The sequence below is a fragment of the Strongylocentrotus purpuratus genome, unplaced genomic scaffold (assembly GCF_000002235.5).
Source record: "Strongylocentrotus purpuratus isolate Spur 01 unplaced genomic scaffold, Spur_5.0 spur5_scaffold_8, whole genome shotgun sequence".
Taxonomy (NCBI): domain Eukaryota; kingdom Metazoa; phylum Echinodermata; class Echinoidea; order Camarodonta; family Strongylocentrotidae; genus Strongylocentrotus; species Strongylocentrotus purpuratus.
The window spans coordinates 14,031,999-14,051,205 of NW_022145614.1; the positions used below are offsets into that span (position 1 = coordinate 14,031,999).

The window sequence follows — 19,207 nt, forward strand, 5'->3', positions numbered from 1 at the left end:
CGTAGCTATATACTTAGTGAGCAAGTAATGTCACGCCACGTTGAACAAATTAATAATAAAAAAAATATAAACCACACCACTCTATTTCAAGATAGGTCCTATTTTGTATCCTTTGACTCAGTTTAGGAGAAGAAGGAGAAGGAAAAAAAAAAAAGGGGGGGGGAGTAAACAAAAGCCTCTAAAGCCGAGCTCTTATGCTAATTGAAAAATAAATGTCTGTCCATACATCATACTTCCCCAAATCTCTAATTAGAAAGTCCTTACTGAATCACTAAACATGAGACAATCGAGAACGGTCGATTTCTTGTTATGTTCATAATTTTGTTGCTGGAGCGTTATCATTTCCATTCGAAAGACGAAATCTTCTCGTTGTTTTAATCTCGGCACAACAGCTCTTGATACTAAATATAGCGTCCGACAACACTTCTGCACATATGCCTATCGTAAATATTGAATAGATAATTCAGTCGAAAAGAAGTAGCCTACTTCCTTCCAATATGAATATTCGTAGAAATATATTCTTGATTCTTATCACAAGTTCGCAATATTTTCAACTTTCCTAATCGAGGCGGCAAAAAGTTGCCTAAGGCCTAACAAGGAGAGGATGGGCATTACATTTCATATACAAGTAAGTTAACAAAGATGTCGGTTAAGAAATGTTTATTTTTAATATATCATAGGATTAGATGTGCTACATGTTACAAGGTTTTGCATCTATTAATAGTATAACAGAATTAGGGAGTTAAAATATCTCAAACACTGACATACATTTTCTTGCAAGACTACACAAAGCCTAGAGTTGTTGGCCTATAAGGGAAGGGACAATCTTTTTTTAAATCTTCTCATGTCACATTGCTATATCAGTCTCTCACATGCTATGGGAATTTTTTTTTAAAGTCTGACAGAAAAAAGGAAAAGAAAAAGAAAAGAACAGAACAGAAAGAAGGGGGAATAGGGAAAGCAAAAAAGAAGAAAGAATTAACGACCGCTCGGAGACGGAGGGGGGGGGGGGGCGGTGGGTGGGGGCATCGACCCAGTGGGATTTTCAGGTCTACTGGTCGCAGATTACAGACTTTTGTTCTTAAACTATTTGGTTTGGATGCGGTTAAGATAAAACGAAGGATTTTAATTATTCTGGAAAATGGGGGGATCAATAAAACGGTGTCATTGAAGATTTTGTTTTCAATGTAAATACGACAACAATCGAAAACAAGATAGGTTTGTTGTTTCACGATTTTCTACTTCAAATGCTAATTAAAACAAGAGGGCAGTCGCGCAGTCGTTATTTTGTTCATTTATCATGTCTTTGTTTTTGTTTTTGGCCCGTCTGTTTTTGTAAATACATGTACTATATAACACTACATTATACATTTTGTCATTTTGTACAATTATCTCATCTGCCTTCCCCCTCCCCGCTCGTAAATGGGTAATTCCATAATTTAGGGACCCACTTTGTGACATTGTTGGTGTCCCAGTTACATAAGAAACCCACACGTATATGTTGTTCTCAGTAAAGATTTAAATAGTGGAGTGAGATTGTAAAGTGATTTCCAAGCATAGTAGTGCATCCTCATACCTAGAATCACTTAACAATCATACTCCACTATTCAAGTCTTCAATCAGAGCCACAAATACGTGTGGGTTCCTTATGTAACTGGGACACCGAAAATGTAACAAAGTGGGTCCCTCATTATTTTATGGAATTACCACAATGTTAGAATGTTAATCTACATTCAGTCGTGAAATTAGTCACACGACGAAGGGTAATATTTAAAATTAAACAATGATTTGGACCTCCAGAGCTGAAATCGATTACCTGGGACGAAGTGTTTTATCAATCTATCCTAGTATTACGCCTCACAATGTAGAAGGTTGGACTCGGTATAGAATCTAAGAGTCAATGTATGAGTGAATGACACCTAGGTGGCAAACAATAGATGATTTCAGAGGATTAGGAGGGGGACTAAGACGGAGACGAGGTGATGGATTATCGGTGGAGGGCACTGGCGTATCCAGCATTTAGGGGCGTAGCCGGCATGCACCCCGTCTCCCCGTTGTTTGCAAGCACTGAAATCGAGACAACTCGGCTAAAAGGAAAAAATGTTACTTTGGATAGCAATTGGTTTCTGAAATTGTAGTGAAAGGGGTTAAATATTTTATTATTTTCTGTAATTCTATAATTCAAAAGACCTCGTAATAACATAATTATCAACATTTTCTTTACCGGTGAAGCCTCATCAGCATCAATGCCGTTCTTTCTAATGCTTTTCTCCTTTCGGCCTTATCTGCAATTATCATTGCCAGGTACCCATTTGCATCTAGGTGGAGAGCCGGGCAAATGTGGATTAATGTCTTGCAAAGGACCGTTATATACTATAGTATACCGGGCTGGGAGTCGAACCTTCAACCCTATGATCGAGCATGTTGAGAATCAATTGAATGAACCACTCACTGTACCACGAGACCTCTTGCTGAATGATCGAGGTACGGGCCTATACACCTACCCCACCCCCTCACCCGTTCATCAATTTCGGGATACGCCATATAAGTGCGTGATCGGCAGAAGATTATTTTAAGAATGATTTTGACATGGCATTCTAAGGGTTGAGTAAAATGTTACTGTTGTTGTTGTTGTATGTGTTGAAAAGGATTTTACACATTCACACCGATTGATATCAAAATGTCTAGGTATTCTCCCATACCATGTAGCTGTTTTTACACCTCCTTTAGACATAGCCCTAATCCGGGAATTAAAGTCTAGACTTTTCCACATCACAAAGTAAGAACATTTTGCAAACACGAAATGCTATCATCTTTTTTTGTCCTTCTTTTTTCTCGTCTATATTTTTGAGGTCAATTGCGTTCAATTCTCTAACCTGTTTGGTGCCTCAATCATGTCAACGCGAAATATTAGTCTTCGTCCTCCTTTCTATGTTTCTTTCTTTCTTTCTTTCGTTTTTTTTTTTTTTTTATTTACTATAAAATAGCAACTGAAACGAATTCACGAGCGTGGGATGCAGATTTGTCAAGGCATAGTGGGATTCATATAATATACCGACTCGGCCGCCCGCTTTTAATAAAAAGATGCGGCCGCTAGCCCATAAAATGTTTGCAAACATTTGCCCCTCTTTCTCTTGACTGACAGTCCTGGGCCCGCCCTTTTAAGGGCAACGCACTGAAGAAGAAAGAAAGAGAGGGGAAAATAAGAGAACTTATTTGACTTCCTGTTCTGTCTTGGCGCCGAGGAACCAAGTAAAATAGATAATCACTGCAGTCGTTCCGTTGTCTCCGCCGAATCTTTTGTTTCAAGCTATAGCTGTATTATTTATTGATTTCTATTTAAAAAATCGGGGGGGGGGGATCCTTTTTCTTTTCCAATAGAGATAAGATTCTGAAGAAGAAAAAAAATCACTGTTATCTCATTTTGTGCAATACAGGGAAAGTGTTTTTTCAACTTGAAAAATCTGAAAGTGATGAAAAGACCCCCCCCCCCTCCCCAAAGAAAATAAAATAAAATGAAATACAAAATGCGATGACTTGTTTCGTTCTAATTGTCTGTGATTTTATGACACCCCCCCCCCCCCCCGCCCCCCGCCTCAAACGCCAGAGAAGCTTATTTGCCTCTGAAACTGTTATACCTTATCATCTTACTATTATTCATTCAACCTATCCATAACCTAATGGAAACGGAAGTATTCACTGTAGTCAGGTGACCTTACTAGAAAGGGTATAACACGTATATTTCTTCCTAGATGAGCCAGTCAATATAAATGACAACATTAGTCAGGTGACCTTTATAAAGTGTTTGAACACTGTGACAAATTCGTCGGCACATATTTGTATGTATGTTCAGATCACAAAGATTTCATTATCTTAAGCCCCTTTCACACCGGGCCACACGTAGAATTGCGTAGTGTTGCGTATCGACTACGCCGAGGGTACGCTGCCCTACGCTGGCCTACGTAACTATACGCTGAGGGACGCAAAGGGGTACGCGAGATGGATGCAAACAAATTAAACATGTTTAATTGTTTTCGCGTACTTTTGGCATATAGACGCAAAAAGTAAGTAAGTCTATGCAACACTACACGGCACTACGCTACTACGCAATAGTACGCAATAGTACGCTACCCTACGCCAGTCCGACGAAGCAGTAAAGGCGTCCAAGATCCTACTTGCGCGCAGCCTAGCCACGGGGACTCTTTTACACCAGGCCTACGTAAACGTACGCAACCCTACGTCTGTTATACGCAACCGTACGCGTAGGTACGCTAATTACATACGCCGTAGGTACACGGTGCCCATGCACAAGATAGGAAGCCATCTGCCATCGTTAGCCCGCCTACGCATATCCTACGCAGGGACTACACCGAAGCAACATTTTGTTCATAAATACGCAGCCTAATTTCGGCGCATTCGGTACGCTACACTATCGCAACTCTACGCAGATCCGGTGTGAAATGGGCTTTAGCCTCAACGCTGCATATAACCTTTTCATGGAATTACGAGGATTGAGAATTCACCGGGAGAACTCTATCTGGTAGTCATATTAAATCCAGAAAGTAGAATTGATGGACATTGTCTCCAAAATTAGGTTCATATATCGGTCATGGAGTCAGTCTTTAATTAGGATTTTTAATTTATTTATTCTCTTTCAAACTAGGGCTGCATTGTTAGCAATAAACGTCGGGGTGAAATTTATACATATTTTTCGTCATATAAACATAGCCTGACGCCAATATTCGGCATCGCGGGTGTCCGAGCTCGCACTACAGGGAGCCTTCCATGTACAAGAAATGAAGAATGCAAAAAAGGGGGAAAATAGAGACAAAAGCAGAATGTTACATGTAATTTTGAACAGTTTTCATGGTTGTGAAAATGATCGTTGGGTGAATATATACGAGTTGTACCAGTAGAATACTCTGACTGTCAATATAATGTCTTTTTTATATTCTAAGCACATGCATGACGACGCGCTAGGTTATGGATTTTTTGTCAAATTTCGTATTTTTTCTAATACTTATCTTTAGGAACATTTGGAATCGTCTCATCCTCTTTCATCAAATTTCTTACCATCATGAATTCAAAATATTAAGCCTCTCGGGCATCAATGTATTGATTTATTAAATCTCAGTTGCCTTTACTAGCTGCCTGGGCCATCAGGTACATATCTAACTAATACGATACAATACATATATTTCACCCCCTCCCCCCCCCCCCCCACAAAAAAAAAAAATGCTCATTGATATTAAGGGACATTAAAGGGATTGGGTAACTTTGCCTCAGATTCTAAAAAAAATCCTGGATTTAGCTCATGCTGCAACCATAATTATAAACCTTAGGTCATACATGAAACCCATGACTTTTACAAGCCAATCGCCTGTCTGATTATCAAGATATCTATGATTGGAATTCGAAATTTCAGAATTTGTTTTCCTAACGGTTTTCATAACACTACAGTCTATTGGGGAAAATGAGTATGGTAAAACCGGTCACACAAAGATTTTTTTTTGGAAGCACTTCATGATCATTTTCAAGCGCATTTTGTTTAGGGCTTCTATGTTACACCGTATCACAGACACTGATAACACGTAGGGCCATGCATCTCAGATTTAACATTGTTAAACGATGGAAATGATTTCTGTGTAATGTAGTTATCGACTACTGATCATAGTTCGAGCACGATCGCATCTACTTCCGAAAAATCAACTCAAGGGCAATATCGATACCCTATTATGAATATGACTGACAAAGAAAGCGGACAAAATATACAGTTCCTCAGGTAGACAAAGGAACATCCCTTCACTGCTATTATGTAAAAATGTGTAGAACAGGTGTCACATGCATTTTCACTTTGTACATAATAGCAGTGAAGGGATGTTCCTTTGTCTACCTGAGGAACTGTATGTTGTCCACTTTCTTTGTCAGTCATATTCATAGTGCCTGCTGTATGTCCCATAGAAATTATGTTCGGATTACGTAATACATCATTGTCATGTTAGTACATTTCAGGAGGTGACGCACGAGGCTACTGAAATTGATTTTTTTTATTCCCAAAATAGATGCGATCGTGTTTTCGGCACATTTTTATAGCCGCCTGTGGTTTTAGTGGGTTTTGGTGCGATTGTTGGATATACACTAAAGCACGCCACTATACCTTAGAAACATAGGACATAATTATTAGTTATATGAGTTTGTCCTTCAATAAACTAGAACTTTTGAATGCATTAATCATTACCCTATCAGTTAACTTGTAAACACTTCGCGTACAGCTAGCAACATAGTCGAAAATGGCGCACGTGATGCTTACTTTTTCGTCACGTGACCTCCTGGCTGGCGCCGCGGCTTGGCGGCTTAAAGTTCATTGAAATCTTACCCAGGACTGACACTGTGTTTTGCGCGAGATTTACAAGTGTTTAGAAATATCTTCCCAATGAAAGCATGTCCAGATAAATCAACTTCACAAGCACATGTTCGGCAACAGTCAAAAACCGTAATTACTCTCTAACATTACACTGATCTCCCTTTTTTCATCAGTAATTTTCACTCACAAATCGCACTCATCAATGGGGGTAAATGTACAACTGATGATAACAAGACAGACAGTCACAATGTGTATTTTTTAATGGACGGTGCCGCTGATTTATTCATTCATAAACTTCGCAAAACACTTCTCTTCAAAACCGGCTGAAGAGATAAATATCACAAAACATTTTCTTTTTTTTGCACAACAAAAAGTGACATTTAAAGCAAAATAAGTCATCCAAGAATGAAGATCTTCAGTAGTACAAAAATAAAACAAAGCAAAAAAATAAAAATAAAAAGTGAAATGGGAAATAAAAGTAGATTCTCCTGGTAAAAAGTATACTTTTTAAAAATAAACCCAACAAATGTTTTGTAGTAGTCAAATAAAATGACCTTCAAACACTCATCTTTTCTTCAATTTCCAAAATTAGGTGATTTCATCAGGGAGGTCGCGATGTTATTGTCACAAAGAGCCAGCATTGTAACACATCTGCAATTTAAAACAGATTACAAAATCAAACACTGCAAAAAGCAACACAATTTCACCCCTTTCTTGGCTATAATCATAATGCAGTGATTGATGATATACTGCGGTCCAATCGACAGATGTTTTTGGTTTGTTTATTTTCCGTCTTTCTCAATATTTTGGGGATTGATGATTTTAGGAAGTGTGAGTTCTGTGATTAAAATCCCTGTAATAAAAAGATAAAGTGGTCTCTGTGCAATTTATGAGATCTAAAGAGTGCATCTGACAGATATATCTGGGATGATCTATGAAGTTCTAAATACATTCCCTCATTTGTTTACCTTTGATTTACATAATCCTTAAAAAAACAAATATTTTTTGTTCAACGTAAATATTCTTACACATGGGCTTTGCCACTATTCTGAGCCAGAGGGAAATAAACTCATATGCTTTTAACACAGAATTTAATGTCTTCCTGGCCCTAAGCAGATGCATGTTGTTACTGACCAGGATAATATGAGACATAGCCTAACATGTATTAAAAAACCCATTCAATTAGCCAGAATGATAAAGAACCCAGCTATTAGAAACGATGAATAAAACATTTATGATCAAGATTAATAAAGAGCAATTCAGTCCCAGCATTACAGTTCTTCATAGTTCATGAAAATATTGATGAATGTATTTACTATACTTTATCAATACATTATCAACCCTGAAATAATCCTTTAATTGCATACTAAACACCTTATACTAAATTACCAGTACATTTCACTACCTATCACTATTAGCCATTTCATTTCACTAATTAATATCACATTGACTTAATATTTTGTTTGAAAATAATCATATCTTGCAAGCACACACATAGCCCGCATACAACTGAGAACAATGGAATGGCATAATATGAGTAGGTGAATCCTGTTATAACAAAGCGTATTTGGCATTGTAAAATGCATTTGTATTAAGTGATGAGCACTAACAAAGAGGAAATTTTCAAATTATGCAGCATTTTGTTATAACAAGATTTCCATGCATATTGCATAACAATATGTAAACACTGTATGTGGAACATCAAATCCTCAATTTCAGTGTCATAAAAACTTCTTTATTGGACGGTTCGGGTGCGAATTGCATAACAAGTAGAGAAAATATCATACAGCTATATTTGAATACATGCACATGAATATTCATAACACAATATATAACTACTGTAAGTACCATACAATTTTTCAGTTTAATATGTTAATTCTAAGACAAATATTTTAAAATTACAATTGAAGTTTGCATACATATTTTTTCATCATGAAAAAGATTTGGAGTTTGAGATTACTCAGAGCGTTTTTAAGAATGCCAGAACTTCTATGTGCATATCCAGTAAAACAAACGACATGATTAGTTACTGAATGATGTACATGTAGATTTTAATTTCATGCACAAAAAGGAGGGGAAAAATAGGGCAAACTTCAGGAAGATACATGTTTGCAATGAAACATTACCTAAAATAGAAAGTTTGTTTGGAATAATGAGTCACATAGCACCAGCTTATGCCAATGAACTTGGTGATCTGAGAAGAGAATGGGGGATTTGCCATGAATGACGATCGGTAGCAGATTCAGGATTGGATAGGTATTAAGATAAAACGACAGGGAAGCTTTTGTCAGGGGTTAAGAGCTGTGAAATCTCCATCAACTGAAAACTATAATCATCTTGTGAGTACTTCCTGATAAAGATGGAGAAGTGGATGAAGAAGAAGAATGATAGGAAAAGTCACATGATCAATATGGTTTCTTGTGAGAGAATGAAAGAATCAATTTTCCTGGTAAAACAATCATTCTGAGATTTAAAAAAACCATAAAAAACCTAGGTCACAACTCACAAGTTTTACTTTCTCCCACATTAAAGATGTTAAAGTGATGAGACTCGTTAATTCTCTGTGTCTCGTGTATGGGATTGTCCATGATTTATGTTTTAAGTTATAATTTCATGACATAATTCAAAACATTAATTCACTTATTTATTCATGTTTTATCTAAAATACATAAAAAAACATGTTTAAAGCATTAACTACACAATTGTACATAAGACACAAGTCCAGAAAATAAAAAGTTTTTCATAAGGCCATGTGCCCATGTCCATGATAAGGTTTGGTCATTTCCTGTTATACTGCCCTCACATGGCAGCCATGTCAATTTGGGAGAATTAGAAATGATTGAGATTCAAAGACAAACGAAATATAACCCCACGGTAGCAAAAGATTGATTGATTGTTATACACAGTGACTTGCTCTCTCATCAACATTGTAATAAATTAACCATCTACAACAAAAACATAAACCTGAATAACAACATTCGTATTTATGCAGGTACATGAGGGACGTGAGCTCCCATATATTAAGCTCCTTGATGCATAGTTTATTTTTCCTGATGCCTCATGGTTTGTTATGAAGCCTGTACAATGTCATCCCACCATGCAATGTCAAACAAGATACAGCATGTATGGGGCATCGCCGCGGTGATTAAAGTCACGCACAAAGTCATTCTGAAGGTCGAGATAAAGACGGTCGCAGACAATGGCAAGCGCACAATGCACGATGTCTCCTTTATATAACACCTTCAGGCGGCCAATTGAGCTGTCGGATCAGGCCTCCCTTAGGTCGGGCATACTTGCCGTAGATTTCAAGAGAGTGCTGCGTCTCTGATGATCTCCAACCGATCTTGCCTGCCGTGGTCTTGGGGAAGGGTTTGGGGGAGGTGTCAACCTTGATATACCTGGAGATGGGTGTGATCGGAGGCAGGACCAGGGGTGGTGGAAGCTCTATCTTCTTCACGTCGCGCTTCACAAAGTCGTCTTTCACAAGCTAAAATGATGACAAATTAAAAGGAATTATCAAATAGTAACAAAGGATATATTTTTCAACCTCAAACTTCACAAGGTTGTCTTTAGCTTTAGCAAACTACATGTAAAAAGAATTCATAATGACAATGAAATTGAATGTGTAGGATGAAAGTAACTCCACATTGTTTTGATATATTCTGTATTATAGTTACGATAAGTATTATACAAAAACTACTTACATAACAAAGAGTTATGTTAGTGGGGATAACTAATGATATCTATTAACAATGATAAGAATATAATTAAATATACTGCAAAAGTTTTTGTAAAGAAGGATATATATAGCTGTTTGTAATACTGCATTTTACAATATATTATGTAATTCATACTGACAAATAAACAATTTTTTTATCCTTCTATGACCCTTCATTAATAACTTTAAAAAGACTGAGCAACAAACTGCATTTAAAGACCACCTGTTTATTACGACTAAAGTGTTAATTAATTTTTAGACATCAAACATCTAGTGGGGAAAATGCAGTTCACGATAATAATCACAATTTTAAACTACATGTACATGCACATGTCAGTCAAAAGTATGAACCAAACTTCTTTTTGCTGACATAAAATTACCCATCTAAGAAGTGAATTATTAGCTCTTCCTTTAAGCAGCTTTAAATCTACACCTGTTACAAATAATTGTATTTCAATAGTCAGAATGCAAATTGCATACATTAATTGTTGCTAAGTGGGACAAACATTATGGCTTTCCTACCTAACAACAAAGATGTATGGAATATATATGCAATTTACATTCTGACTATTGAAAGACAATCTTTTGAAACAGGTGAATGAAATAATTTATAACGAGGCACTTAACAAAAATTTGTGCATTTAATTAAATTATATTTCAAAAATAGCCTATGAGTACAGAGGTCATAGATCATATATGTCACTCAGAGTAAGAGGTCAAACTTACATCTTTGTAACTGCCTCCAAGGAAGCCCCAGTATTCTGGCCACCTCTTTGATGCTGTTTCTTCATATCTGATGTGGTCCTTCCTAGAAACAGATTAAAATAAGACATACAATGATTTATGATGATTAAAAAACAAATACATAAAAGTTTCCACATATAAGAAATACTTTTGGTTATGTTTACAAATCCACTCAAAGGTACCTCTCAGTTGCATGCTGCTTCTTGGATAAAATTTGTTTAGGATTAAGATTTAGATGGGTAGATTGAGAAGGAAAAATAATAATCTAGCCACAGGTCGATGACGATGATGATGATGATGAAGAAGTTGTAGAGATATACAAGTAACTAGAGTCAGAACATGGCCATTGCCAAACTCTGATTAATAAATTAACAAAAAAATGTATAGCTAATGAATAGACCCCCTAGACCCTACTTCAATTTTGTTTTAATCCTAGTTGTAGTTGTACATGTCCTGAAAATTTGTCTCCACTTAATACAAAAAGTATCAAAAATATGGCTTAGGTAGACTATTCAAAATCACCAAGATATTAATATTTTCATGATATTTGTGACCGATACTGTCAGACTTGCAAAAGGGAGAGAGAGAGAGAGAGAGAGAGAGAGAGAACAAGAATATGCCATGACTGTTCAATATGGCTTTACACTATCTACAGTACACAAAACTAAAAAGTTATTGAATAAAACATATCAAAATTATGCTGTAATAGGTATAGACCCTACATGGAATAATGTTTTTTATTTCAAGAGAAAACATGAGTATGTATCACACAAAATGAAGTATATAGTTCTACCACTACCCGGTATCATATTGTAGGCTTTGCATTTATGTTACTCGTGGCATTATAAATTATACAACAAAATTACAACAAAAATGCAAGCTAATACTCACCAAACTTGGTCATTGGCCACAAAGTTGAATCCAGCAAGGGCTTTGCCGGTCGGTTGAGAAGGTTTCTCCGCCATTTTAGTCCCCGAAACTAGCAAAAATCACAATTTTCCTGTCGAAATGAATCCTCTGCCACCTGCAAACGCACAAGTTGTTATCTTCTAGTGCTACCAAGAATGCATATACACTACACTCTATTTGTATGCACCGCATGAGTATCCATAACAACTGGACGCCCATCAAGGTCAAATGGTCCGTAATGAATTGATAGACGCCTCCATTGCGTGCAGGGGTGGGAAATTCAACGGAGGGACAAACTTATGGACATAGTGGTACAATCAAAAACGATGTATTGTATGATTAAAATTTATATGAAATAACGATGATGAGATATGTGTAGTTAATATTTCATCAATAAAAGAAGGACTTAATGTGTTTTCTTGGAATGATTTTAACCGTCTGCAGTCCTCTCTGTGGTTTATCGCCAGACATTTTTATACCTTACCTGTCTGCATTATGGTAGCCACCCGTCTGGAGAGGCTACTCATTTTCCACACTCGGTACTCGCCCCATTTGCATCGAAAAAATCGCCTAATACTTAGGAAGTATACCATCTGGTCGTACGAATTGGATAATTTCATGTTCTGTGGTATCGCAGCTTGGTGCTCCTACTGTGAATTAACGGGAAAAGGGATCAATTTTGCCATAATTCTCGACTGAAACTGGGAGAGGTGTGGACTATCGGGACGTTTCGGCTGCATTCGGAAAACCTGGCTAGACTTCGGCCTTGCAGATATTATTAGCCAGACTGGTGCAAATATACATGGCATGTATGCACATACAAACGTGGGTATAGCAGAATGCACCCCTTGTAGCGAGCTTTCTACATAGCTAGCTATCCGTGCATGTATAGTGTGTGCGCATGCAGCAATGTGTGCATGCAGTAGTATCATCGGTCCAGAAATCATGGCAGGCGCTTAGGTGAAGCCACATGAGAGGTTGTAACGAGCGGAGGTTTCGCCGTTTTAACCCGGGGAAGGTGCCTAGCCCGGCGATTTCTGCATACATTTGTTACATGAGTATGGACCGCCAAACCGAGTCTTTTGTATGCCTAGGTTTGATAGGTAAGTTTCTAAACTAATGAAGGTTTTGTCATCCCTGTCCCTGTTACAGTGTTTACTGTTTTTCTTTTTGTCATGGATTAGAATGAAGACTGAGCTGAATGAATGACGACTTTTCACGCACCTGGGCCGGGGAGCGCGAGCCTGGACTAGAGCATTGATGACGTGCGCTATTGTGTCTGTGGACAGTGGAGTTGTCCAGGCCAGGACTCAAGTCGGCCTTATCCTGCATGTTGCAGGCTAAAAAAAAAAATCAAACATTAAAAAAAAAGTAAAAATAGAGGCTAGATCTAGAATAGATCTAGATCTAGCCTAGAATCTAGGGCTAGGCGTTTATTAAAGACAGGTGAGGTCTGTCGAAATCTAGCATAGATAACTAGATTAATACTAGATTGTCTGATTTTTATTACCGATACTCGTATAGAATAGACCCTAGATAGACCTACTCAAGGAATTGTTATCGCCAACCGATACCGATATGATCGTGATCGGGAGTTGTAAAAATGGAGTTGCCTGTGAGATTCTGATCGTTGTTTCGGAGGTCGTTGTCGCCCGATTAAAGGTGTTTTAATCTCCAATTCCTGTCTGATCTCTGGTCATTCCTGTTTGTACTTAAGTTGGTGAATCCCCTACATTGGCGTAATCAGACAGGAATTGGAGATTAAAACACCTTTAATCGGGCGACAACGGCCTCCGAAACTACGATTAGAATCTCACAGACAACTCCATTTTTACAACTCCCGATCACGATCATAATCATATCGGTATCGGTTGACGATAACAATCCCTATATTTGGAAGGCCGATTTATTCATTAAGTCTATTCCTATGGCTAATATCCCATGATGACTCTTCTTTTCAGCATTTTAATGTTGTTAGATTTAATATTTGTGTTACCTAAAAATGCAACAAACCCCCCCCCCCCCCAAAAAAAAAAAAAAATAAAAATGAATAAACACAAAATGAATTGCGTTAGGGGAGGGGCAAAAAACTAACCTAATAACGTAGAACAAGATGGAAATAGTTTTTTTTAACTGAGTTGATTGAATTTTTTCTTCTTCTTCTTCTATCGCCATAAACTACCTTAGTAACAAATACTGATCTCCAATGTCCAACACGCGACAGGAAAGAGGTGAAAAAAATTATGCTAGTAATGCAGATCTGAATCTGTCTTGTTCCTGGTCCAGCTTCAATTTTTTTCTAGTCTAACTTAAAAGCTTGAAAAATTACTGAAAGTGGTGAGCGTGATATGGCCCTTCAAGGTCAAAAAGAGCTCTGGTAAAAAAAAAAAAATCACAAATTTTTAGTGATGAGACCAACTCTGGTTCTGTATTGAAATCTTCACTTTTTTTTTATTACACTGGCGAGAAGGGACTTCACTTTAAAAGAAATTTTTTAAATAGCTTGTTATTATTCTTATTGGAGAAAAAAATCAGCTCCTCTGATTACAGATCAGTTTGCTTAAATTAAATGTGTTAGGATCAGTTCGTTGTAACTTGTCTGGCAGAATGCTGTACAGTACATCTACAAATTCCATGTCAAAAGATTTGACCATCTAAAATGAAACAATACATGTATGTAAGATGTAATGATCAACAACAAAAAGAAGGTGTATAGAAGTGAAAATTTACACAATGGCTTAAATGCTCTTATTCTCTCTAGTAAGGCCAAGTTGGAGCACTTGTTTTGTTAGATTAAGATCCTCAGAGCCAGTCGTATTCATCGCCAGTGAAATTGTCTCAAGGCAGCGCTGAAATGGTTCATCAGAATTAGGTTTGGTAAGCTGAGCAGCATACTAGTTAACACGATGATAAACAGTAGTCTGCTATCAGAAAGAAATTAAATTGGCCAGATTGACTACCTGATACCAGTCACAGCTCACACCAGTGATTTATCTCAATGCAGTGCCTAAGGTTCATTGGAAATAACTTTGGTAAAGCAAAATAATAGTAATAATAGTAATATTTAATTTTTATATAGCGCTTATTACAAATGTCTCTAAGCGCTTTACAAATATACTATTACCCCGGTCATTGGATAAAAGCAGGAGTTTGTGAGCAGAAAGAAGAGAGTTGGCCAGGTTGACTGACTAGCCATTACCAGCTAAATCTCATGTCAATGACCGTATCGTCAGGCGCCGCTGAAAAGGTTTGTTGAAAATAATTTTGGGAAAGGCCAGGTGAAAGCAGGAGTCAGCTCTCAGAAATAAGAGAATTGTTCAGATCAACACTTTTTTACATGTACCGGTATGTACCTTCCACCAAAGGAGATGAACTTACAAAGTTGTCCTCTTCATTCAAGTTTGGCAGTTGTTGCAACCAAGTCTCTACCTGCACCCAGGAGGTCACACAATAAGAAATATTCCTCTATATTGAAAATCAGATCTTCTTTTTATTCCTTGTGAGGATACATACAGACTGGAAACTCTTTATCATGTATTGTGCAAGACCCCAAAGCATGATTCAATGCTCAATTGTGACAGCATTATCAGCGATGGTATCTTCATCACCAGGCTCGTATTTCTGTCAGTGCGTCAACTTGTATTAATCCCGATCAATTCCCTAGAACAGGTCTCTGTAAATTCATTGTGTATGCACAGAACATATTACCGGTATGCGAAACTTTCACCCCTGAACAGCACCAACTTATTTATGCAATTTAGGTTCTGGCCATTGGAGTAAAAACAATAATAGCAGGTGAATTAAAAAGAAAAAAAAATTGCAGGTGAATGAAATGCTTCATCACCACAAACACCTGGGAAGGAAGCATCCATAAATTTGAATACATTTAATTGATAAACGACTCCGCATAGTAAGTCATGCAATCAAGAAAATGGCGATGCCCATGTCTTCCTGAGAAACTGTACTTTATTCTTGCTTTATGCCTTTCTCATACACTTTGGTGGGGAATCTTGTAGATTGATGGGCAAGAATGCAATAAATCTCTCAGATCAACAAAAGTTGTTTCTTTGGGGTTAGTTCTCCATTAATGTGCTCGCCTGTGAAGCCCAATTGGTTAGAATGTTTTCTGAGTTTAAATGGAATGCAATTTGTACGCAAACATGTACTGTAGTATAACCAAATGCTGACATAATTAATTTTCACAACAGGAACAATGATAATATTCATACTCATTACTGTACCTAAGTTTACAGGCAGCATGCATGTGCAGATTAATTTGTATGGACAGACATGTAATGGAAGGAGCAGAAAAACAGAAAACATATCCTAACATCATGGTGGTATCCTCTTCAATATAGCTATTGCTTTTCTCAGAATTTTCTTGTTTTTTGTTTACTATTCTACATGTAGTACAAGCATTTGTGCTGCAATGAAAGAGCACAAATGGGTCAGTTTGTAATAATACTGGTATCTGCTTCCTCCATATTTGCCTTTCTTGCAGCTCAGATTGAGAACAAAGAGCAAAGACACTTGCATTTAACTGTTTGCAGTTATTTGTCAAGTGCAAGTTCTTTCAGACTGGAATTGGCTTTTTTATCCTCTTGTCTAGGTTTGAAATGTCACAGTACTGACAGTAGTGATAGCACCCTACAGTGTACGCAGCGATAAGCCGATAACCTGGGTATTATCGTCAAGACACCTTAAACAATTCCAGATATGAGCAGCCCTTGATGTAATAGAACCATGGACTGATTTGACTTTTAGCCTGTTTAAAATCCTGAACTTTCTGGTTTCTGGTTGCCCAAGATATGGTAGACATTGTGGCTAATAGTAATGGCACGCTGTAAATGATTCAGTAATTCATCCCGTCTGTAGACTTGTCAGTACTACAGAATGGCAAATGAATCATGGAATTCTGTCGAAACTGAAAGTCAGCATGGACCACTCAGAAAGGCATTTGCCACTTGAAGAATCGTCTAATAATGTGATGTCAACAGCCATTCTGATCTTTATGCGGTGACCTAACAGTAGCTATTAAAGCCTGTGGCATCATTTGCTATTGCGACATTTGCTGTGGGCTTTCTTACATTGCAGATACATGTACATGTATAGGGCTAGCATGAGAGTTGCAATTGGTTTTGGGTTTGGGACAGGGTTGTGTATAATATTTGGTCCATGGTTGAATTTTTGAATATGCTTTGTGTGAAAAAGTTATGTAGAGCATCGTCACTGAAGCATGTGTGTTACATCTATTAAGTACATATTTGCATCTTCATTCTTTATTTTTGTTTTTATTTCTCCTGGTAAAATTTATATATGTTTTGACTCCAATTGCATCAAACATGTGAGGGAATGAATGAAGTACCATAGTAAATAATAATGATAATAAAAACATTGCTTACACATGTAAATTTTGAATCTTTACAGGGAATAATTTTCCTGGTATCGCATCGCAATTTGCTATGCATTTTTGCATGACTGCTATACAAAATATCTTTTGTGTAGCAGTTTTCTTCCATAGAAATGTACAGAATTTCATTTGAAATATTTATCCATCGCCTGAAATTGCTAATCAAAAAATTTGAGGAAAATTATTCCCTGCTTTAATAGTAGGAGATAACTAGGACTAGCTCAAAAGTGGTTGAAAATGCACTTTATTCAATTTTCACTTCTGTGCAGTTTTGCCAGAAGATGTAGATTTAGAATAGATACCAGTAAATATATATGTGGACATGAAATATAACCTTGATAAATGAGTCAAGAGCTCTCATTAACATCTGGTTGAGACAAAAAACATAACTAACGTGTTTTTCATTCTTTCTCCCTCTCTCTCTCTCTCATTTTATCCACAGTTATCCTGCTACAAAATACTGGTAGATCACAAGGTAAGATTTAAAATAGATTTAATATTTATTCACGTACCTCGGACGATTAACGGATTTACATAGATCGCTATTGTATTCTTCCCTCTTTTGCAGTTGTGCATGTAAATCTCAATTTTTGTTTCCCCCGTCCGTGAAGGTGCCCCATTCTCTGGCTAGACAGGCAGCGTAAGGCATTTATTAGCATGCAGACATTTTACACTGGATCAAGCCAAGTGTAGGATGCCTACACACTGACTACTGTACTCTAACCCCCGCGAACAGGCTGTCATAATTTTTCTTGGCTAGACGGGGTCGGGTCGAGAGACGTTATCTCTCCCTTATCCCCGCTCTGCTCAGTCTGGTCCATGGGATTTGGATGTTCGGATTGCGACTCGAAAGGTCTATCGCAAAGCTTTATTCAACGGAGCTAATCCGTTCCGAATCCTTACATGTTCTATTCTCATATCAGACTCTCGTTTTAAGTCACTGACAATCTTAGTACTATATACATGTAGTGCTTAGCTAATAGGTATAATAGCACTTTCTATTTTTTGTTTATACTTTTTAAAGCATTTGTGTTGTTCAGTGGGTGTAAGGACCCCTTCCTGACATTTCTGGATTGCTATTGTTTTATAGATTCATATTAAAGTAAGATTGCAAGGTACTCCTTTCACATTGTTTATCTTATATGAACCTAAAAGCTGTTAAATTTGTATTATAATCGCTAATTTCTCATATTCTGTAGTTGAAAAAAAATCCTACTGTACGTTAAACCGGCGTGATCAGTTCACATGCTAGATTGATCTCTGCACTATGAAAGTGGGCATGGTCTTATTATATTTGGTTGACATATGTTCCTGTCCCTTGTGTGATTAATCCTTTAATGTGAAAGGATTCTTATGACCATGTATGAAAGGGGTCGTTTGAAGCTGTGTCAGCCCCCAAAATTCTGTTCCTCTGGAAACTGCATTTTTGATGTGAAAGGGGCATATTTCTTGTACCATCAACCTTCTTCCTCAGACAAGAAGCCAAGAAAAGAAAGGGAAGATGAGTCGAATCGGGTGACATTTGACAGAGCACCAACTTATTCATGCCATAATTTCCTTTCAATCTGGGCTGTTGCAGTTTCCTTTTAAATTCTCTGCTAGTCGTATTCCATGATAGCATCATTGTATAGATTTATGGAATTATGGAGTTTCAAGTAGGAATCTGTTGAAGATTACCTCATATTCTTCTTCATTGCTCATGGAATTGAATTGGTAGCAGGGAAAAAAATACTTTCTAAATTTCGGGGACTACTTTTCAAGCTTGCTTGCATGAAAATAACACTCTTTATTTTGTTTTGCATTTAACTCTATGCAATTTTGGGGGGCTCTTTTATGACTTTCGGGGGCATTTCGGGGGCTAATTTTCCTGAGCCCCCATGTATTTTTTTTCCTGATTGGTAGCCTCTGATTGGTATATTTCCATATAATCCCAATTTGAAATGTCAATGAATATTTCATACACATGTAATTGTGCCATATAATTTGTTTTCACAAAAAAAGTCTAAATTTGCAAGCAAAAACAAATTTTGTGTTACATACCGGTACATATTATAATTAAAAT

At 37.1% G+C, this 19,207-nt stretch overlaps 2 protein-coding genes across 2 annotated transcripts in view; one reads left to right on the forward strand and one right to left on the reverse strand.

The window, feature by feature from the left end:
* Positions 1-6,616: 6,616 nt before the first annotated feature.
* Positions 6,617-11,939, reverse strand: LOC115918363 (uncharacterized protein C20orf85 homolog). Its single transcript, XM_030975189.1, has 3 exons — positions 11,718-11,939; positions 10,809-10,890; positions 6,617-9,851 (listed from the first exon to the last, which is right to left on the reverse strand). Exons 1-3 carry the CDS (start codon positions 11,789-11,791, stop codon positions 9,594-9,596), a joined length of 414 nt encoding a protein of 137 aa, XP_030831049.1. The 5' UTR covers positions 11,792-11,939; the 3' UTR covers positions 6,617-9,593.
* Positions 11,940-12,225: 286 nt separating this feature from the next.
* LOC115920168 overlaps positions 12,226-19,207 on the forward strand; it is a 30,939-nt gene continuing 23,957 nt past the window's right edge. Inside the window, exons 1-2 of the mRNA XM_030975190.1 lie at positions 12,226-12,838; positions 17,588-17,620. Of these exons, the coding sequence (XP_030831050.1) occupies positions 12,706-12,838; positions 17,588-17,620 (166 nt within the window). The 5' untranslated portion in view covers positions 12,226-12,705. The remainder of the gene's footprint in view (positions 12,839-17,587; positions 17,621-19,207) is intronic.